The sequence below is a fragment of the Sorghum bicolor genome, chromosome 10 (genome assembly GCF_000003195.3).
Source record: "Sorghum bicolor cultivar BTx623 chromosome 10, Sorghum_bicolor_NCBIv3, whole genome shotgun sequence".
Taxonomy (NCBI): Eukaryota; Viridiplantae; Streptophyta; class Magnoliopsida; order Poales; family Poaceae; genus Sorghum; species Sorghum bicolor.
Genome location: NC_012879.2, coordinates 58,373,730 through 58,390,165, shown reverse-complemented (window position 1 = coordinate 58,390,165; position 16,436 = coordinate 58,373,730). Strand labels below are relative to the sequence as shown.

The window sequence follows — 16,436 nt, the reverse complement described above, 5'->3', positions numbered from 1 at the left end:
AGGGGGAGTGATTTTGCCTTACTAACTGTAACGGTAGCTGTTCCTTGGAAATGGCACTAGCAACCTTTCGCTCACAACACAAGCTAACAATCAAAACACATGTTAAAACTAAACTGAAAGGTGACATGGACTGATAAAGCTAGTATTCATATACTGATATAAGACTAGTAATCCGATAAACTGCGCCACAAGCGCTATAGTTGCTTAACACTCCCAGAATATCACACAAAAGCAGTCGCAGCATAACTTGCAGGGTTCCAACTGACTTGGTGCGAAATCCAAGAGAACCAACCAACATATATGTAAAAAATCAACACGACCACCAGGTATTATTCGGTCCTGATTACCTAACCAAGGGATGTAAAACGCAGGATAACCACCAGAAATATCTAGCTACTTGGTCCAAAAGAGCTGAGCAAGGGATTTGAAACTCAGTGATGGCCACCAGAAACCGCAAACTAGTCCTGCGAACGCAAATGGAACCATTGCTTCCACCGCTTTGTCCAACAAGCCACACTTCTGGGTGCAATTAATATGTACATAAAAATGCAGTACTAATCCACATCAAACAGAGCACCTTGAGCACTTTGCAACTGAAGTCCCCGCAGACTTATCATCATCAGACAGGCCCTGCGATAGATAAGCAGATCAGTAAAGGTTGTCCAAGACGGCAATCGGTGGTATTTCCTACCATTTATCTTCTGACAACAAGACATGCAAAAGTATAAACACAAAGAGAACCCCACATAGCAGGTCATTGTGAAGCTAACTGATATTTGAGAGCTTTGGCAGGACAGATTTCACATCAGAAGTTGTTGCTGACTTCTTATTCTGCAGATCTTGATTCAGATTGCTGCTACTCTCAGACAGTTCAGCATGGTGGTAATCACCATCAGGTAGGCCCTGTGATGAATAAGACAGTCAACGGTCAGAAGAGGTAAGCAATGTACAAGAGACTTGTCCAAACGGGCACAATCAGTTTACGTTTCGCCTCATACCATATATTTGCAAATGGTTAGCTTACCAAAATTTAGAAAGAGGGGTACAAGAGAAGGAGCAGGGGGGTTACAGTTTAAAATACCTGGCTGTCATGCAGCCCATTCATATCTTCAGCGTCATCATGAAGCATATCAACAGTCACATTTATGTCAAAATCATTTGCCTTGAGTAACTCATCAATGAAATCTGTGGAGACATTTGGGAACATTGAAAAGAGCATTTCGGCTAGAACAAGTGGATCCATGTCATTTTCCTCATACTGCGAAGGATCAAAAGTGCCACCAGAAGGGTCTCCCTTTGATGATGACTCTGCAAAATGCTCAGCTCTGACTGTAGTTATATAAACCAAATATGACAGTTAAAAACCTGCAGAGACATTAGAAAATTGCTTTTAGTCACACCTGCTTGTTTTTCTGGGGCCTTGTCAGCAAAGGAACTCAGGGATCCACCAGAAGGGTCTCCCTTTGATGACGACTCTGCAAAAACGTTAGGACATACTCAGCTCTGACTGTAGTCATATAAACCAAATCCGAGAGTTTAAAACCTGCAGAGCTATTAGAAAACTGATTTTTCTATCACCTGCTTGTTTTTCTGGGGATTTGTCTGCAAATGAACTTAGGGTCCAGGTCTGAAAGGACTGGCATTTGGATTCAACTTGAATGGTCCTTCCATGGTTCTTTGATCAACAAAACTATAAATGTGCAGCGAGGAAAAATCAGTGCAAATATCTATGAGCAACCACAACAGCAAGTAATACAATCCACGGACGTAATAACAGGAAACACAGTTAAATAGTGACCATGCATGCCTTGTATCAAGAGACGAAGCGATAAAAGTAACTGAGCAGAAATGGCAGTATCAAAATCAGAAGAAGACCAACAGGGTTAATACAGATTTTTTTTATCACATTTACCAACTTCAGTATTGGCGTGCATCAGAATTAACCTTCTTGCGCTAGCGTAATCCAGAATACATTACTTCTAGAAGACTAAATTTCTCACTGTATGATATTTTTCGTACCAACAATTAGGTTTCTGAATTTAGAATGTTGCTGTTTACTATAGAATCCAAACAGCAAAACCTGCAATTTATTCTCAGATCACAACTAGCGAACAGATGCAAGTAGTTGCTCACAATCAGAGTACTATTAATATGTAATACTGATATATGCAAGTAGGATATGAGATTGGCGTGCAATTTGCCTTTAATATCGCCCCCAGGATTCCCATGATAAACATGCATAGATTTTCCTTCTTCAAAAGTAAAGAATGATAATTTCAAGAAAGTGAAATGGAACATAATGATTTCATTTTCCATCGAGACTATAAGGCTCCAATCTGGCACCCTCACATTAATCAGAAACAGTATTGTTCGCTTATGAAAGGGAAGCTTGCGAAAGCCGAAAAGAACAGTCGAACTGACAGTTGATGCAATACACAAAGTACAAATGGGATTAAGAGACAATAAACACTAGGGGGGGACATGGAAACTTCCAGTTCCAGCTACCTGCCTGCATGTTCATGTACCTGCTGGCTCTAGCTAGAGGATCAGCAACCGGCATCGAGATGAAGTTCTCTTTAAAAGAAACAAATGGGATATAGTCTTTTATTTCTGTGAAATTTGTATCATATTGTATGGTTGACTCAAGATTAGAATAAGATAGTTGACCCGCATCTGGTGTTAGAGTAGCAGCAAAATATGCTATAGTCATTTGACAAGTGGCCACACGATTCATTTGAATTTGCATCGATGCAGCATTCTGACCTTGCATATAGGAAGAGATCGAACGGGTCTGCAAGTAGCACCATTTTTCAACTCTGATCTGGATGGAGTGGGCTACTACCTATTTCTTTTTTTTTCTCGATCGGGTGTTTAACTCGTATTTCATTAAGAGGAGAAGTCAAGTTGCCAGTAGCAATAAGCTTAAAGCCATGGTTGTTTTCTCACTGTGAAGATAACATCAGATGGAACTGTGTTCTTGACGATGCTCTATTAGCCACTCTGTTACTTAATATTACATCCACAGCTATTACTATCAATTATAGGTTTATGGATATCTTTTGCTTCCATACAGTCGTCTGAACCCAAATACTGTGCCTGTGACTCCCTTGTGCACCCTCTCAACAATATCAAAGATACCTTGTACCATTCCATGTACTATTTATTTGTTGCATCTCATGTAAATGTAGCAGCAACACTAGGAGAAGGATTCTCTAGAATTGCCAGAGGATAAACAAGGAAGAATTATGCACACAAACCAGATTGAGTATAGACTATAGAGCAAAGTGATACCATGTTGTTTCGACCTTGTTAGGATCAACTTTTATATTTGAACCCCCTAACTTCATGTTGCATGCTTACAACGTTTGAAGTCATTAGCCAATTCATGTACTCAGAGATTACCAAGTAAGACTAGCATAGAAAGGCAGAACAGCTATAGGGACATAAGTTTCAGCAAAAACAGCAATCATTCAACAGATCAGTTGATCGTGTACAAAGTATAGAGCAGCAACATTACAGTTCTGCACAGTTAGCAGCTACAATTCAAACAGCAAGTGTGAACATTATTATCTGAGCATAGACTTAGGATACAACCAAATCTTAGATGCACATATGGCGAAATGATGCTCACGTACAATGATCAAATAACTTCTGAATCAGCATCGAAGGGCCATCAAATGTGCTTTATGACCACCCACACAAAAATACCAATTTCCTTGGGGAAAATTTTCAATTATCTGAATTTTCATATGATTTGACTCAAAGTTATCAAACCCCAGTTCAATCAAATACATGAAAAGGGCAAAATTATCTCTCTACTCCGAAGTACAGCATCAATTTACATATCCAGACTGAGCCATGGGTGGAATTTAAGGAATTAAATGCTTGTGCTGTCAAAGATTCCCATTAACATCAACTCACACTAAAATTAACTCATCCATATGGTGGCTATTTCTTCCTTATTAATGCAACAAACAAGCATCCACAAATAACCTCAGTCACTCCAGTCACTGATCCAAAAATGTTGCTCCAAAAGAACTAGGTCCTCAAAAAGAAATACACAGAACAGTGAAACTATTTCCCCAATACCACTGGGGAACTATGGCTGATTCCTAGCACACCATAATTATAAATATGAAAGGTGAAGAGCTATGATGAGCCCGATAGTGGTAATCCTTTTGCAGCAAGCACAAACATATTCTCATATGCTAAGTTGCATGATAATATGAAGGTACAAGATTAATATTTTATTTATAGGAGGACAAGATCTGGCACCCGAGGAACGCCGAATTCATCTTTCTAGGATTTGGTACTATCCAGATGGGGGCTGGCCAGTTGGACCAAATCCGAGGAGAAACAATTTTCTCGCTAATTTTATTACCCAAGTTAAAAACTCCCATTTTACGGCCTTTATTCTTAAATCCATATGACATGTACTCATCATCATCAGTAAAGTAGACATGATTCCCCTTCAACTGTGGATATTCTTTGGCACATAGACAAATTGATTGGTTAAGCCCAAGAAATAGTATGTTGTCACCCAAGCAACTTATCTCCACAAGCTCCATTGCTGTCAAGTTCACTCTATATACTTTGAACACAGTGGTATAGTGTCTATATGGCACAATGTCTACCTCAGAGTCTGATTCATCTTCTGATACTGAGAAATATTCATCATCATCTGGAGGGTCTAAATCAGGTTCAGAAACATCTTCGACCTCCTGATCAGAATATTCACTCACCTTCCAGATTTGCAGCAGATCTCCGCATGGGGCTTGAGCAATCTACATTTTAGGAGGGAGGCAACCCTTAAGCCCCTCTATGACAACTTGTGGTTTTACTGTAGGGTCATATAGATTGTATGCATGGATTCCTCCATCAACTAACAATGCATACAATAGCTCGTCCTTGAAAGCACAATCTGTATAGCAAGAATGATATGGCAACCAAGTCCAGTGTTCATCCCCGCCTCTCGCAAATGAAATCTGCCAGTATGGGTGATGGATGAGCACTACAATGTAGTTTCCTGTGGACGGATCAGAGGACAAAAATGCCTTGTGAAACATATAGTCCCGCAGCTTGTCAAGGCACAAGACTGATGGTGGGTCGAGTTCACTGTGGGTCCCAGTGTACCTTGAGTACTTGTACATGTGAATAGCACCGATGCTGTCATAGATGGGCTTCACCTGCTCAATGGTGGTGACGGAAGGGAGGGCAATCTGGTCACATGTGTCCTCGTCGTAGTGACAACCCAACCGTAGGCAGAGCCAATCAGGTACCTGCTACGGATGGGAGGGTCTGGGAGAGTAAATGTGTATGGCTTGTTCTCCACAAGGCTGTAGAAACCTGCAGCGGTTGCACCTGAAGACTTATTGGTGTATATGAGGCTTGGTGTTTGTGGCTGAATACTAGCCCCAAGTTTCCGAAGGCAATTGTAGGCATGGAGCCAGGAGGAGCAGACAGAGCCTACACGGACAAGGTCAGGAACCTCAAGAGTTGCAAATATCTTCATCAAGACGTCCTCCGTCAGCCACCCTGACATGACACCAGAAATGTTGGAGTCTGATGTAGCTTTTTTTACAACTGATGAAATACTTGGATGATGAGGTGTGGTGAACCCTCGTCACTTGTGTGTGGTGAACCCTCGTCCAGCTGATATTATTATATATGAAAACCAGTCTGGATCCAAGAACTGTGGAAATATCAAAATGGGCAGTATACAACTTCTGCTAGAGGATCCCAGTTATTCAGCTGCTTCAGATCAAAAATTGTCCAAAGATATGGGTTGCATACATCTTCTACTAGAGGATCCTATTTATTCAGCCAGTTGGATCCAAAATTGTCCAAAGGTCCAATTTTTGACGCTATATATAAAATACAAGACCGGCGGCAGTGGTGAAACACTGATAATATACACTTTTTGCTAGAGGATCCCAGTGATTTTGTCGTTTGGGATCCGATTCTGTTGCACCACTGGCAAAAATTCGATCTTCCCCGCGTAACATTGACATCAGAGCTCGGCATAAACCATATCCAAGGACCTGAGTGAAACAAGCATGTCAACAATTAACCAGGAAACGGAAAGCGCTAGACCACCAGGCCACAGGGTGGTACGCACCTTACTCAGTTACCCCTGCCGTGGCCAGAAGTTCGTCGTCGCGTCCTCCGGCGAATTGCGAGAGGGGTCCAGCGTCGGTTCGGATAGTCACGCCTGATCTTAGGATCGAGCAACAAGCGGTCGCTGGGGTTGGCGCCCCAAGAAAAACAGGTGTGATGGTAGAGGGTAACAGGGGAGTCGGATTTGTTGGCGACGGTGGCGGCGAAGACTTTATCAACTGCGGACTATGGTGACAAGGCTAGGGTAGGAGGGGAGACCCGGGGGCCCGGGCCTCCCTATCTGGCTTGCAGAAGAAACCAAGGTTCCCGCGACAAGCCCATTAACAGCGCATAGCGCAGCCAGCGAGAAACATGACCCCCGCGAACCTTGTGTTTTTTCTTTCAAGGATGGAGAAAGTCTTTCGGCTTTCCTCAACTATTGTCAAGTCCCCCGATCACCACCAAAATCTAACTAAGGCCATATTTAGATTGTAGATGAAAATTTTTTAAATGTCACATCGGATATGTCGCAAGGATGTCGGGAGGGGTTTTAGAAACTAATAAAAAACAAATTACATAGCTCGTTAGGAAACTGCAAGACAAATCTATTAAGCATAATTAATCTGTCATTATTACATGTGGGTTACTGTAGCACTTAAGACTAATCATGAAGTAATTAGGCTTAAAAGATTCGTCTCGTGATTTTCAACCAAACTATGTAATTAGTTTATTTTTTTATGTATATTTAATGTTCCATGCATATGTCCAAATATTCAATGGGATGGATGAAAACATTTTGGTTGGGAAAAAACAGGGTCTAACTAACTAACTATGGCCTTGTTCAGTTCTAATTTTTTTTTGGATTTGGACACTGTAGCACTTTTATTTTTATTTGATAAACATTGTCCAATCATAGAGTAACTAGTCTTAAAAGATTCGTCTCACGATTTACAGATGAATTGTGCAATTAGTTTTTGTTTTCATATATATATATATATATATATATATATATATAATACACCATGCATATGCCGCAAGATTCGATGTGATGGGAAATCTTGAAAAATTTTGGGAACTAAACAAGGCCTATATAAAGAATCTACAATTTAGTTTTCATGTCTTGGGGTCATATATGCACAAAGCTTGTCCACTTAATTAACCTTTGCTAAAACATTGTTAATTATTGTAGACTCATAGTTTATTTGACACATAAAATATTTGTGATTGTTAATTAAATGATGCTTAAACAAAACAAAATGTCATTTCAAGTTTTGAAAAATCAAATTCTGATGTTCATCCGAGTAGCAGGTGGCCAGATAATTTAGATGGGTATACACAAGACGTCATTTAGCTGGAATAAATTGAAGGAGCACAATCTATACCGATGTCGAGGTATCTATCCAGTCGATCGCCCCAGCGTCAAGCTGCAACAGTCGAACTAGAGGATGTGGCTATGGAACAAAACCACTTGGTTAGGTCATTATCTTAAGCCCAACATATTTTAGACTCTATAATAATAATAATAATAATATGATATATAGCATCAAGAGTAGACGAAACTCTTGCTCGCCCGTTTAAAAAGAAGGGGGGATGCACTTCGAGCTCATTCCTTGTTTGAATTGCGATATGGGACACACACACACCACGAATGTGCGTTTACAAATATATACCAGTAAAACCGCTAAGAGGGCTCCAGTGTGCGTGAGCTGCTACGCAAAGAGCTGGTTCCTTATACTTCCATGCTTTGATTCATTCGGCAGCAGGGTAAGCACTTGTTGTTGTTGTTGTGTCTTCAAAGCACAACCACCTGTCATCACGTTGCTTGCATTTCCTGTAAAATGGAAGGGAAATTATTTAATCATTGTACTTGTTAGACTTGTTCAAAACATTGCTCAAACACATATTATAAGTTGCTTCTTTGAAATACGTGTGTTAGTACTTCTTCGGTTCTATTTTCAAAGACGCACATGTATATCTAGATTGAAACTATTTCTTTCGAAAGGCAAGATTCAAATTTTAAATCCTTTGACCAATAAATTGACTAATAATTCTTTTAATACAAATTCGATACGGTTGGATTTATAGTTAAATACACTACTATTCAATTATCATAACATTATAAGTATACAAAAATATAAAATAAAATAATAGTTAAAGTGTGATGGCCAATGCTAAAGTACACTTCTTACCTTTTAGGAGGCAATATCTTAAATAAATCTGAGTCATTCATTTTTTAGATATTTCTAAATCAATTAATTAATTTAAAAAGAAAAATACTCTCAAATCCCTCTAATAGGACACAGATGGGCATGCAGTCCCTTCGTTGTTCCTTGTTCTTATGCATGGTTGTATCTTTTCTTTTGCGCAATTGTGTCATGTCCTTCTTTTTTATTTTATTCCCATAGTTAAACTAAAATGAAAACTATCATCACTCTCATGTCCTGATGTATATAAATATATTACATTATAAGGCTATAATTGTACACCAATAATGTAATACCCGATTTTAAGGACAAAACCAGGTATGCACCATATGTGAGTTTTAGAAGTCAAACCTCACATATAGCTACAAATAAGGGGTAATATCAAATGACAATGCATAAATATATAACGTACTTAGCATAAAAGAGATAACCTTAGATAGCAAACAACGGATAGACAACTCCAACCATCGGGTATTAACTCCTCTCCACAGGATCCAACTGACTGGTTGATCACAAGCCTAAATTTCTCCTGAGGTTTGGGGAAAATAGCAAGAGTGAGTCCATGTCGAACTCCACAAGTATAGCAACTAGATTGTATAGCTCCCACAATCTCATGATCAATGTGACATAAATTATGTAAAGCATTAAACAATAATAATGAGCATATTTAACACACAGGAATCATCACCCTTAATGTAGATGTCCCCAAGGCCGCTCCTGACCGTGAGCTCGGCTAGTATACTAGTTTTTAACCCTCTGCAGAGGTTGCACATCTTTACCCATGAGTCATGATTTACCCTTTCACCCGAGGTAGCTAATCTCTTAACCCCCTTCCAAGGGAGGTCGGCAGGGATCACTATGAAGTCTTTCAAAGGTTCGTCTAACAAGTTAGGGCCGCTTGGTTTCATTAGTCAGTCCGTGTGATTCACCCGCAGGAATCCACGGTCTGCTATTCCCCAATTGCGCCACAACGGGTAACCGCTAACGAGCTAGAAAAGTTACTCATACTTAACTAAAGCCAGAGCCATTATAGCCCTCATGGTTGCACTGTTGTCCCGGGTGATCACGTACAGATAAATCATCAAGTTGCTAAAAAGCCATTTTTATCGTTTATTACTTAACATTAATCTAGTCACAGGATCATAGTCACAGAATATAAAATCCAAATTACTATACTTGCCTTAATCCAAATGCTCTTGTTGATCCTGCTGGTCTTACTAGTTGCCAAGGCTCTGATCTTGATCACTGAAGTATTGTTCACCGTCTAAACTCGATCATCGATCACACAAACAATCGGGAATAACATACACGAAGCAAACAAGGCTATAATTAGAACAGTACACCAATCATATGGAAACAGTATGAAAAGTTTATAAAATGATTCTACGCATCGCTACGATTTCATAGACGTAAAGATCACGAAAATCGGAGTTGAAACGGAAAAGATATGAATTTTCTAAGATTTCCTATAGATAAATAATTAATTAAATAGGATCACGAAATTAGAAAGTTTCAAACTGAGTAAACAATATTATTAACATGTAGAGTTCATTATTACGGATCCAACGCGATTTGAATGGACCAAAACGGAATTAAAATGAGTACTTTATGATTAAAACAATTCTAATGGCAAAACTGTAATTTCTGGAAAACGTATTCCAGCAGAACCGATGGAAAGTACGCTTTCAAAGTCGAAAAGCGTAAACCGAGAAAGTGTTTTGGACCGCGGGTTAAGACTTTAAAAAGAGCAGGGGTTCTTTAGCAAATCTGCCAGGCCGAAGGGGTATCGGCCTCTATGGGCCATCGGATTAGAAACGGATGGCGCAGATTAGCTCGGGAAGGGAGAGTGAGAGAGAGCTCCGGCCGGCTACAGTGGCCAGCGCGGTGGCGCCATTGCCGGAGGGAAACAAACCTCGCCGGAGTTCGTCGAATCGGCGATATAGAGCACCAAACACGAATCTGAGAACATGGGGAGCAAGAGGGAAGCAAGGGCAACTCACCCAGGGGGAAACGATGGGCGCGCAAGGCTTGGGGACAGCCGGCGTCGTGATTCGGCGGACAAGAAGCTCCTGCAAGTTTCGGCGAGACCGTGAACATCCAGGAGAGCGTAAGGGGGCATGGAGAAAAGCTTGGCGACTTCTTTACCTAGTGGCGATGCTCGGCTTGTGGTTTCGAAAGGCCCTGGGGCACCACCGAGCGAGGACCTCGGCAGCGGATGAAGTCCGGCTTGCCGGCGGGATCCAAAGTGGAGCCGAGCAACTATGGAGTCGATTAGATGGAAAAAGAAAGGAATAGGGAGATTCACGGGGCTTAAAAAGGGCGAAGTAAATCTCTCACACGGAAAATCCCGCAAGGATCGGAGAAGAGGGGATGCGGACTCTCCTTCTGGATGTCCAACTCGCATACGGCTTGGGGAGGAAGAAGGAAAGAGGAGATGGGACACTGCCGTGTGGGTCCGGGTGTCAGTGAAAGAAAAGGCGGGGTCGGGTTGCCAGGGAGAGAAGGGGAAGGCGAGGGTCTGGGCCGCGGCTTTCCCTGGGCCGGCTGCGCGTGACGGCCGAGGAGCTGGGCTGGCTGCTGCAGCTGCTGGCTTGGGCCGAGGAGAGGGGGAAAGAAACCAGGCCTGCGGGCCAGAAAGCAGCTGGGGTGTTTTTTTTTTCCTTTTCTTTTGTTTTGTTTTTTTTTTTCAAAGTCTTTTCAAAACCATTTTAAAAATTCACTTTGAATTGTTTTTGAACTTTAATAAAACCACTCAGCAAAATAAGAATGCATAAGCATGAGTGCACAAAAATGTTGCTACACTCTATGATTAATTTTAATTTGACTTAAAATATTATTTTTCCTATATTTTTATGAGCACAAAATACAAAATTAAATCATTTTTCTCCTATTTCAAAAGTTGTAAATTTTTGGGTGTTACAAATAACAACAGGGTACTAGAAATAAATTTTTAACGGGTTCATTGTGTATAAAGCCTGATGATGTTTTATGTTAAAACTAAAAACTGGTTATATTACATATATATATAATTGAGAGGATCTCCTAATAAGACAAGTTTCTATAGCAAAGTTTCATATATGTATATTTGCATGTAAGTTGAGCAAAGTTATTATTACTTATGCGTATATATACCTGGTTACATCTTTCCAAGTGCGCGGCTGCAGCCCAGGCATAAGTCCTTGAAGGATGTCGGTCACAAGTTTGTCACGTTGTTGTGTTGTCACGTACTTGGGTTCCGTGCCAATCGGCATCGGCGTCGGCGTCCTACCGGCGGCAACCTCGATGGCGACGTCGGTGAGGCGGCCGACGGCGTCGATGCGCACCTCGTCCGCATAGCAGCATCGCCACTCGAACACCGTCAGCTTGGGTGCGCGCAAGCGGAACAGCGAGTATTTGGTGAAGACGGCTAGGAAGCCCCCGTGACACAAGTACGAGAGCGGCTCCGACGGCGATTCCGTCCTGCTATACCTGCGGCATGACATGCGGAGCGTCCTCAGGTCGTCGGCGAGCACGGTGATGGCGACATCCGCCTTCACGCTGACTTCGGTGAAGCGGAGGTGTTTGAGGCGAGGCATGGTGTCCGACGTGACGCTGATACTGGCAGCGAGCGCGCACTCGCCGATGTGCAGGTCCTCCAGCGACGGGAGCACGGTGGCGGCGAGCGGGAAGTCGTGGCGCACCACGGTCGCCCCCAGCAGCGTCAGGGAGCGAAGGGTGCCGGCGCCGGCGCCGTGGATGCGCGGCGGCAGCACGGCGAACGAGAACGGCAGCAACTGCAGCTCGATCGTGGCGGGCGGCAGCTGGAGGGACCAGGCGCCGGCGTCCGTGTCATGTGAGAACTTCTTGCCCATGTGGGGTGTGAGAACCAGCTTCGTGGCGTTGGCGAGAGCGATCATGTCGTCTGCGTACCGGCATTCCATGGCCACGTCCTTCCTGTAAACCAGACGAAGCATCTTGATGGTGTGGTGGTGGTCTGCGCACCGGCGGCGGAGCGTCCGCGCCATGCTCTGGACGCGCTCCTCGCTCGGCGTGTCCACAAGCATCGACAGGCAGAAGGTCAGGTCCGGGAGTTGGGAGAGGAGGCGCGCCCACCTCTTTGAAACCGACACCGTTGGCATGAGAATCCTGTAGGGGCACAAGGACAGGATGTGGACGAGAACGTCATCTGGCAGCTTGCTGATATGGTCCTCCTCCTCCTCAATCGTTTGGTGTTGCGATGGCTTCTCCATTGCAAGTCTGTTGTTCTTCGCCGCCTGTCGTCGACGTTGAGTTATAAAGACACAATTCAACTGGCGGTGGGGATCTAGACCCGGTCAAAATCAATCAAAGTGATCAGGACATGCATGTTGCGTTTATATATATATATATATATATACTGTAATAAGCTGGAAAGGACTTTAATACTAGATAGAGTTCGTTTTCGCTTTTTTTTTTTTTTGGTAATGTAACGATCCAAGTCCTACTTGACTCTGAGTGCAGGATAGAGAAGGCGAGAAGCGTACCGTATGGCAGGATGGCCCGAGTCCTGACGCATCATACGGCAGTTTTTTTTTAACACCACACTTTTATATTAGGCCTTGTTTAGTCGGGAAACGCGAATTTTTTTTATAAATATAACACTTTCGTTTTTATTTGGTACTCCCTCCCTATTAAAAAAACTAGACGTCCTGAGCTCTCGACATGAAATCGTAAAACTTGACGTTCCACGCTCGTGCGACCCTGCTTGGAAAGATTTACCCGTGCTCTGCATCCGTTTCGCTCTAGCATGCACGTCACATCGTCCTCCTACAGCAGGCACTGCGCGCAGTGGCGGATCCAGAAATAATATTTAGGGGAGGCTGGGCCAAAGAGAGCTAGAGCAATTGGACTCAATTATATCTCATACGAAGCTAAACTATAGCAGTTTTGAACCTTTTACATGATAACTATAATAAATAATCGAAAGCGTATTATAAAACGCATAAGTATAAAAATAAAAGATACAGTTTTTCATAACTAACCAACAAAGATCAACGTTCCGCACTTTCGCACTGCTGCATTCTTCATGAATCATTAGAAGCAATCTATATACAGAAAAAAATTAGTGACACAAATTTCAAGTATACAACTTCAAAGTTTTGGAGGTACAAGAGAACACATATCATACCACTAAATTGTTCCGAGGCACTAACATACGCCGTGTTTTCATGTCTTCAAATCTTTTTATGATTTTGTCATTCTTGATGTTTCTAAATATCTCCTTCTCAGTGTAGCATATCATTTGGTCATTGAGCCATTCATCACCCATTCTGTTACGTAAATCTGTCTTTATAATAGACATAGCAGAAAATATCCTTTCAACTGTAGCTGTTGCCACTGGAAGAATTAATGTTAATTCAATGAGCCGATAAACCAATCCATAAGATGTTTTCATATTGGTCTTCACCATAATTTCAGCAACCTTTCCAAGCTCTGTACATCCAAGAAAGTCTGGACTTTTTCTAGCACGATTGGCAAATCCTCTAAGTTGAGCAGGCAAACGAGCAAGGTCACCAACATCAAAATCCGCAGCATAAATTTCAGCAAGTCTTACAAGTTTTTCCACATCAAAATTAGAAAAGCAGTTCCTTGGGTTAAGACATGCCATGCAGACTAATAATTCTGAACTAACTTCACCAAATCGATGATTCATCTCACACAAAATGGCATCTATGGCAGCAAGGAAAACCTCAACATGGAAGAAGTGCTTGTTTGTTACCTTTAGCTTTCTACGTGTAGATGTCCCTCTAGCATTTGTTTCCTTGTCCATATCTGGCACTTCAATCTCATTCTTAACACAAAATGCTATCACTCTTGACAACAAGGGATCCCATCCACTGTCCCTCAAATCCTGCAACAGCTCTTTCACATCTGTGATCAAATGTATTGCCTCAACAATGTCTTGATCCTTCCTTTGCAAAGCACGTGATAGACTATCAGTAATGCTCAACAATTCTATCATTAAATGCATTATGAACACAAAATCAAAGCTCTCCATTTTACCAATTAAACCAAATCCAGCACCATTGCTTGTTGGTTTAACAGAGTCTTTCTTGACTATCTCAAGAATGTCTGTGACAGCTTCCCACATCACCAAAATACGAAGTAAAGTTTTAAGATGTGAACCCCATCTAGTATCTCCAGGCCTTGCTAGGCTACATTCCTGGTTCAAACCCTTTCCACTGATAATCTCCCCACTCTCCAACTTTTCTAACAACACATCATGATGCTTTGCAAGTAAGGCATCCTTTCTCATACATGATGCACCAACAGTGTTGACTATTAGAGGAACATAGTTAAAGAAATCTGCAATGGCTGGGGTACAAGTAGCAACAGTAACGACCACTAATTGCAATTGATGGGCAAAACAATGCACATAGAATGCATACGGATTTTCATCTCGAATCAATTTTTGCACACCATTAAATTCACCTCTCATATTGGAAGCTCCATCATAACCTTGCCCACGAAGCCTAGAGATTGGTAGCTTATGACTGTTAAGCATTTTGATAAGAGCTTCTTTCAATGCAGCAGCTGTACAACTACTAATATGCTGAAGTCCGAGGAGCCTCTCCATCACCTTCCCTTCATCATTCACAAATCTGCAAACCATATTTTATTTCAGTACAATGTACAAATAAAAGTCGAGGAAAAAAATAGAGTTGTCATCTTATCTACTAACCTCAAAATTACAGCCATTTGTTCTTTTACTGATACATCTCGGGACTCATCAATCAATACAGAGAATTTTTTATCTCCAATCTCATCCATAATCACTGACATGACTTCTTCTGCACAAGCTTTTGTAAGGTCCTTCTGTATATGATGAGATATCATTGAGCAATTTTTTGCACCTTTATCATATGCATCCTTAACAATCTCAACTTTATCTTTGTACCAATCAACCATCTCTCTATAGAAACCCCTATTGTAGGAAGTAGAGGACTCATCATGCCCACGAAAAGCTTCACCTTGCATTATGAGAAATCTTGCTACATCTAAAGAAGAGTTCAAGCGAATCTCATATTTTTTCTCTTCCTCCTTGTTAATTACATAAATTCTTCTAGCCACATTTGTTCTTTGGTTCATAAAGTCCCCACACTTTAGCACAGCATTAGTGTGAGTCTTGCAAGTACTATGTTGATGAAGATTGTCCTTAGCTTTTTTCCAGTTATTATAACCATCCCTTGCAAAAACAGTACTACCAAATTTTTCCGGCTTCCCCGGATCAAAGAAAAGATAACAATACAAGCAATAAGCTGCATCCTTGGACTCACTGTACTCTAGCCAATCAAACTCGTCAAACCAAGATTGCACAAATGATCTCCATTGACCACTTTGCCATTTACGAACAAATGTAAGATTACGAGGTTGAGTCGGACCTCTCAAAGCATATGCCCTTCTAACTTGGTCTCTAATTTCATGTGGATAATTTTCAATTGGTATGCGATTTCCTGGGTCACCAACTAGATCAGACTGACTAAACTCCACTCTACGCCGAATTGGTTGATTTGTGCTCTGTTGAGTGCCTAGAGTTGATGCACTACTTGAACCAGAATAATATGCGTGCAATGTTCTTTTGGACATTTTCAACAATCTGCAATTTATAAAATCCTATAATAGAATTTGAAACAATTAAAAATTACAAAGTTGAAGTTAAAAGGAAAATTCTAAAGAAAACGAACATGTATATTAGTATATACCTGCCGCTAGGTGCTTGGTTGCTTGCTGTCGCTTGCTTGCCGGCGGCGGCTTGCGTCTTGGCGTCTTGCAAATTGCAATACACCTCAGCGCCTTGCCTGCTCGGCTGCTCGCCGCGCGTGCAGTCCCTGCTCGCGTGGGCGTCCGCCGTCCGGCCAGTGGCCGCTGCCGCCTACCGACGGCGTGCTGGGCTGCCGCTGCCGGCCTGCCGCTGCCCGTTGCCGTTGGGATCCCGTCCGCCGCGTCGCTGGGATCCCGTCCGCCGCGTCGCTGGGATCCCGTCCGCCGTGCTGCTGGCCGCGCAGCTGTCGCCGTCACCGCCGGCCGCCGCAACGCCGCGCCGCGCGCCCGCGTGCAGGAAAACCTAGGTGCTCTGCTCGACCTCGACTGGCCTCCCCTCCTCCCTCACGATGGACA

General features: G+C 42.3%; 3 protein-coding genes and 1 pseudogene across 4 annotated transcripts; all 4 read right to left on the bottom strand.

The window, feature by feature from the left end:
- On the bottom strand, window positions 3,470-6,467 carry LOC8063798 (annotated as a pseudogene).
- LOC8063797 lies at window positions 11,417-12,529 on the bottom strand. Its single transcript, XM_021449927.1, has one exon. It carries the CDS (start codon window positions 12,527-12,529, stop codon window positions 11,417-11,419), a length of 1,113 nt encoding a protein of 370 aa, XP_021305602.1.
- Window positions 13,191-14,911, bottom strand: LOC110431360 (zinc finger MYM-type protein 1-like). 2 transcript variants are annotated; one of them, XM_021450421.1, is made up of 3 exons: window positions 14,322-14,911; window positions 13,447-14,226; window positions 13,191-13,363 (listed from the first exon to the last, which is right to left on the bottom strand). In XM_021450421.1, exons 2-3 carry the CDS (start codon window positions 14,086-14,088, stop codon window positions 13,343-13,345), a joined length of 663 nt encoding a protein of 220 aa, XP_021306096.1. In that variant the 5' UTR covers window positions 14,089-14,226; window positions 14,322-14,911; the 3' UTR covers window positions 13,191-13,342. The 2 variants fall into 2 exon arrangements, with proteins under 2 accessions (XP_021306096.1, XP_021306095.1); XM_021450420.1 differs by having other exon boundaries at window positions 13,447-14,911.
- LOC8063796 (zinc finger MYM-type protein 1) lies at window positions 14,940-16,189 on the bottom strand. The gene is made up of 2 exons (XM_021449925.1): window positions 16,022-16,189; window positions 14,940-15,915 (listed from the first exon to the last, which is right to left on the bottom strand). The coding sequence occupies exon 2, from the start codon at window positions 15,903-15,905 to the stop codon at window positions 14,940-14,942; it is 966 nt and encodes a 321-aa protein (XP_021305600.1). The 5' UTR covers window positions 15,906-15,915; window positions 16,022-16,189.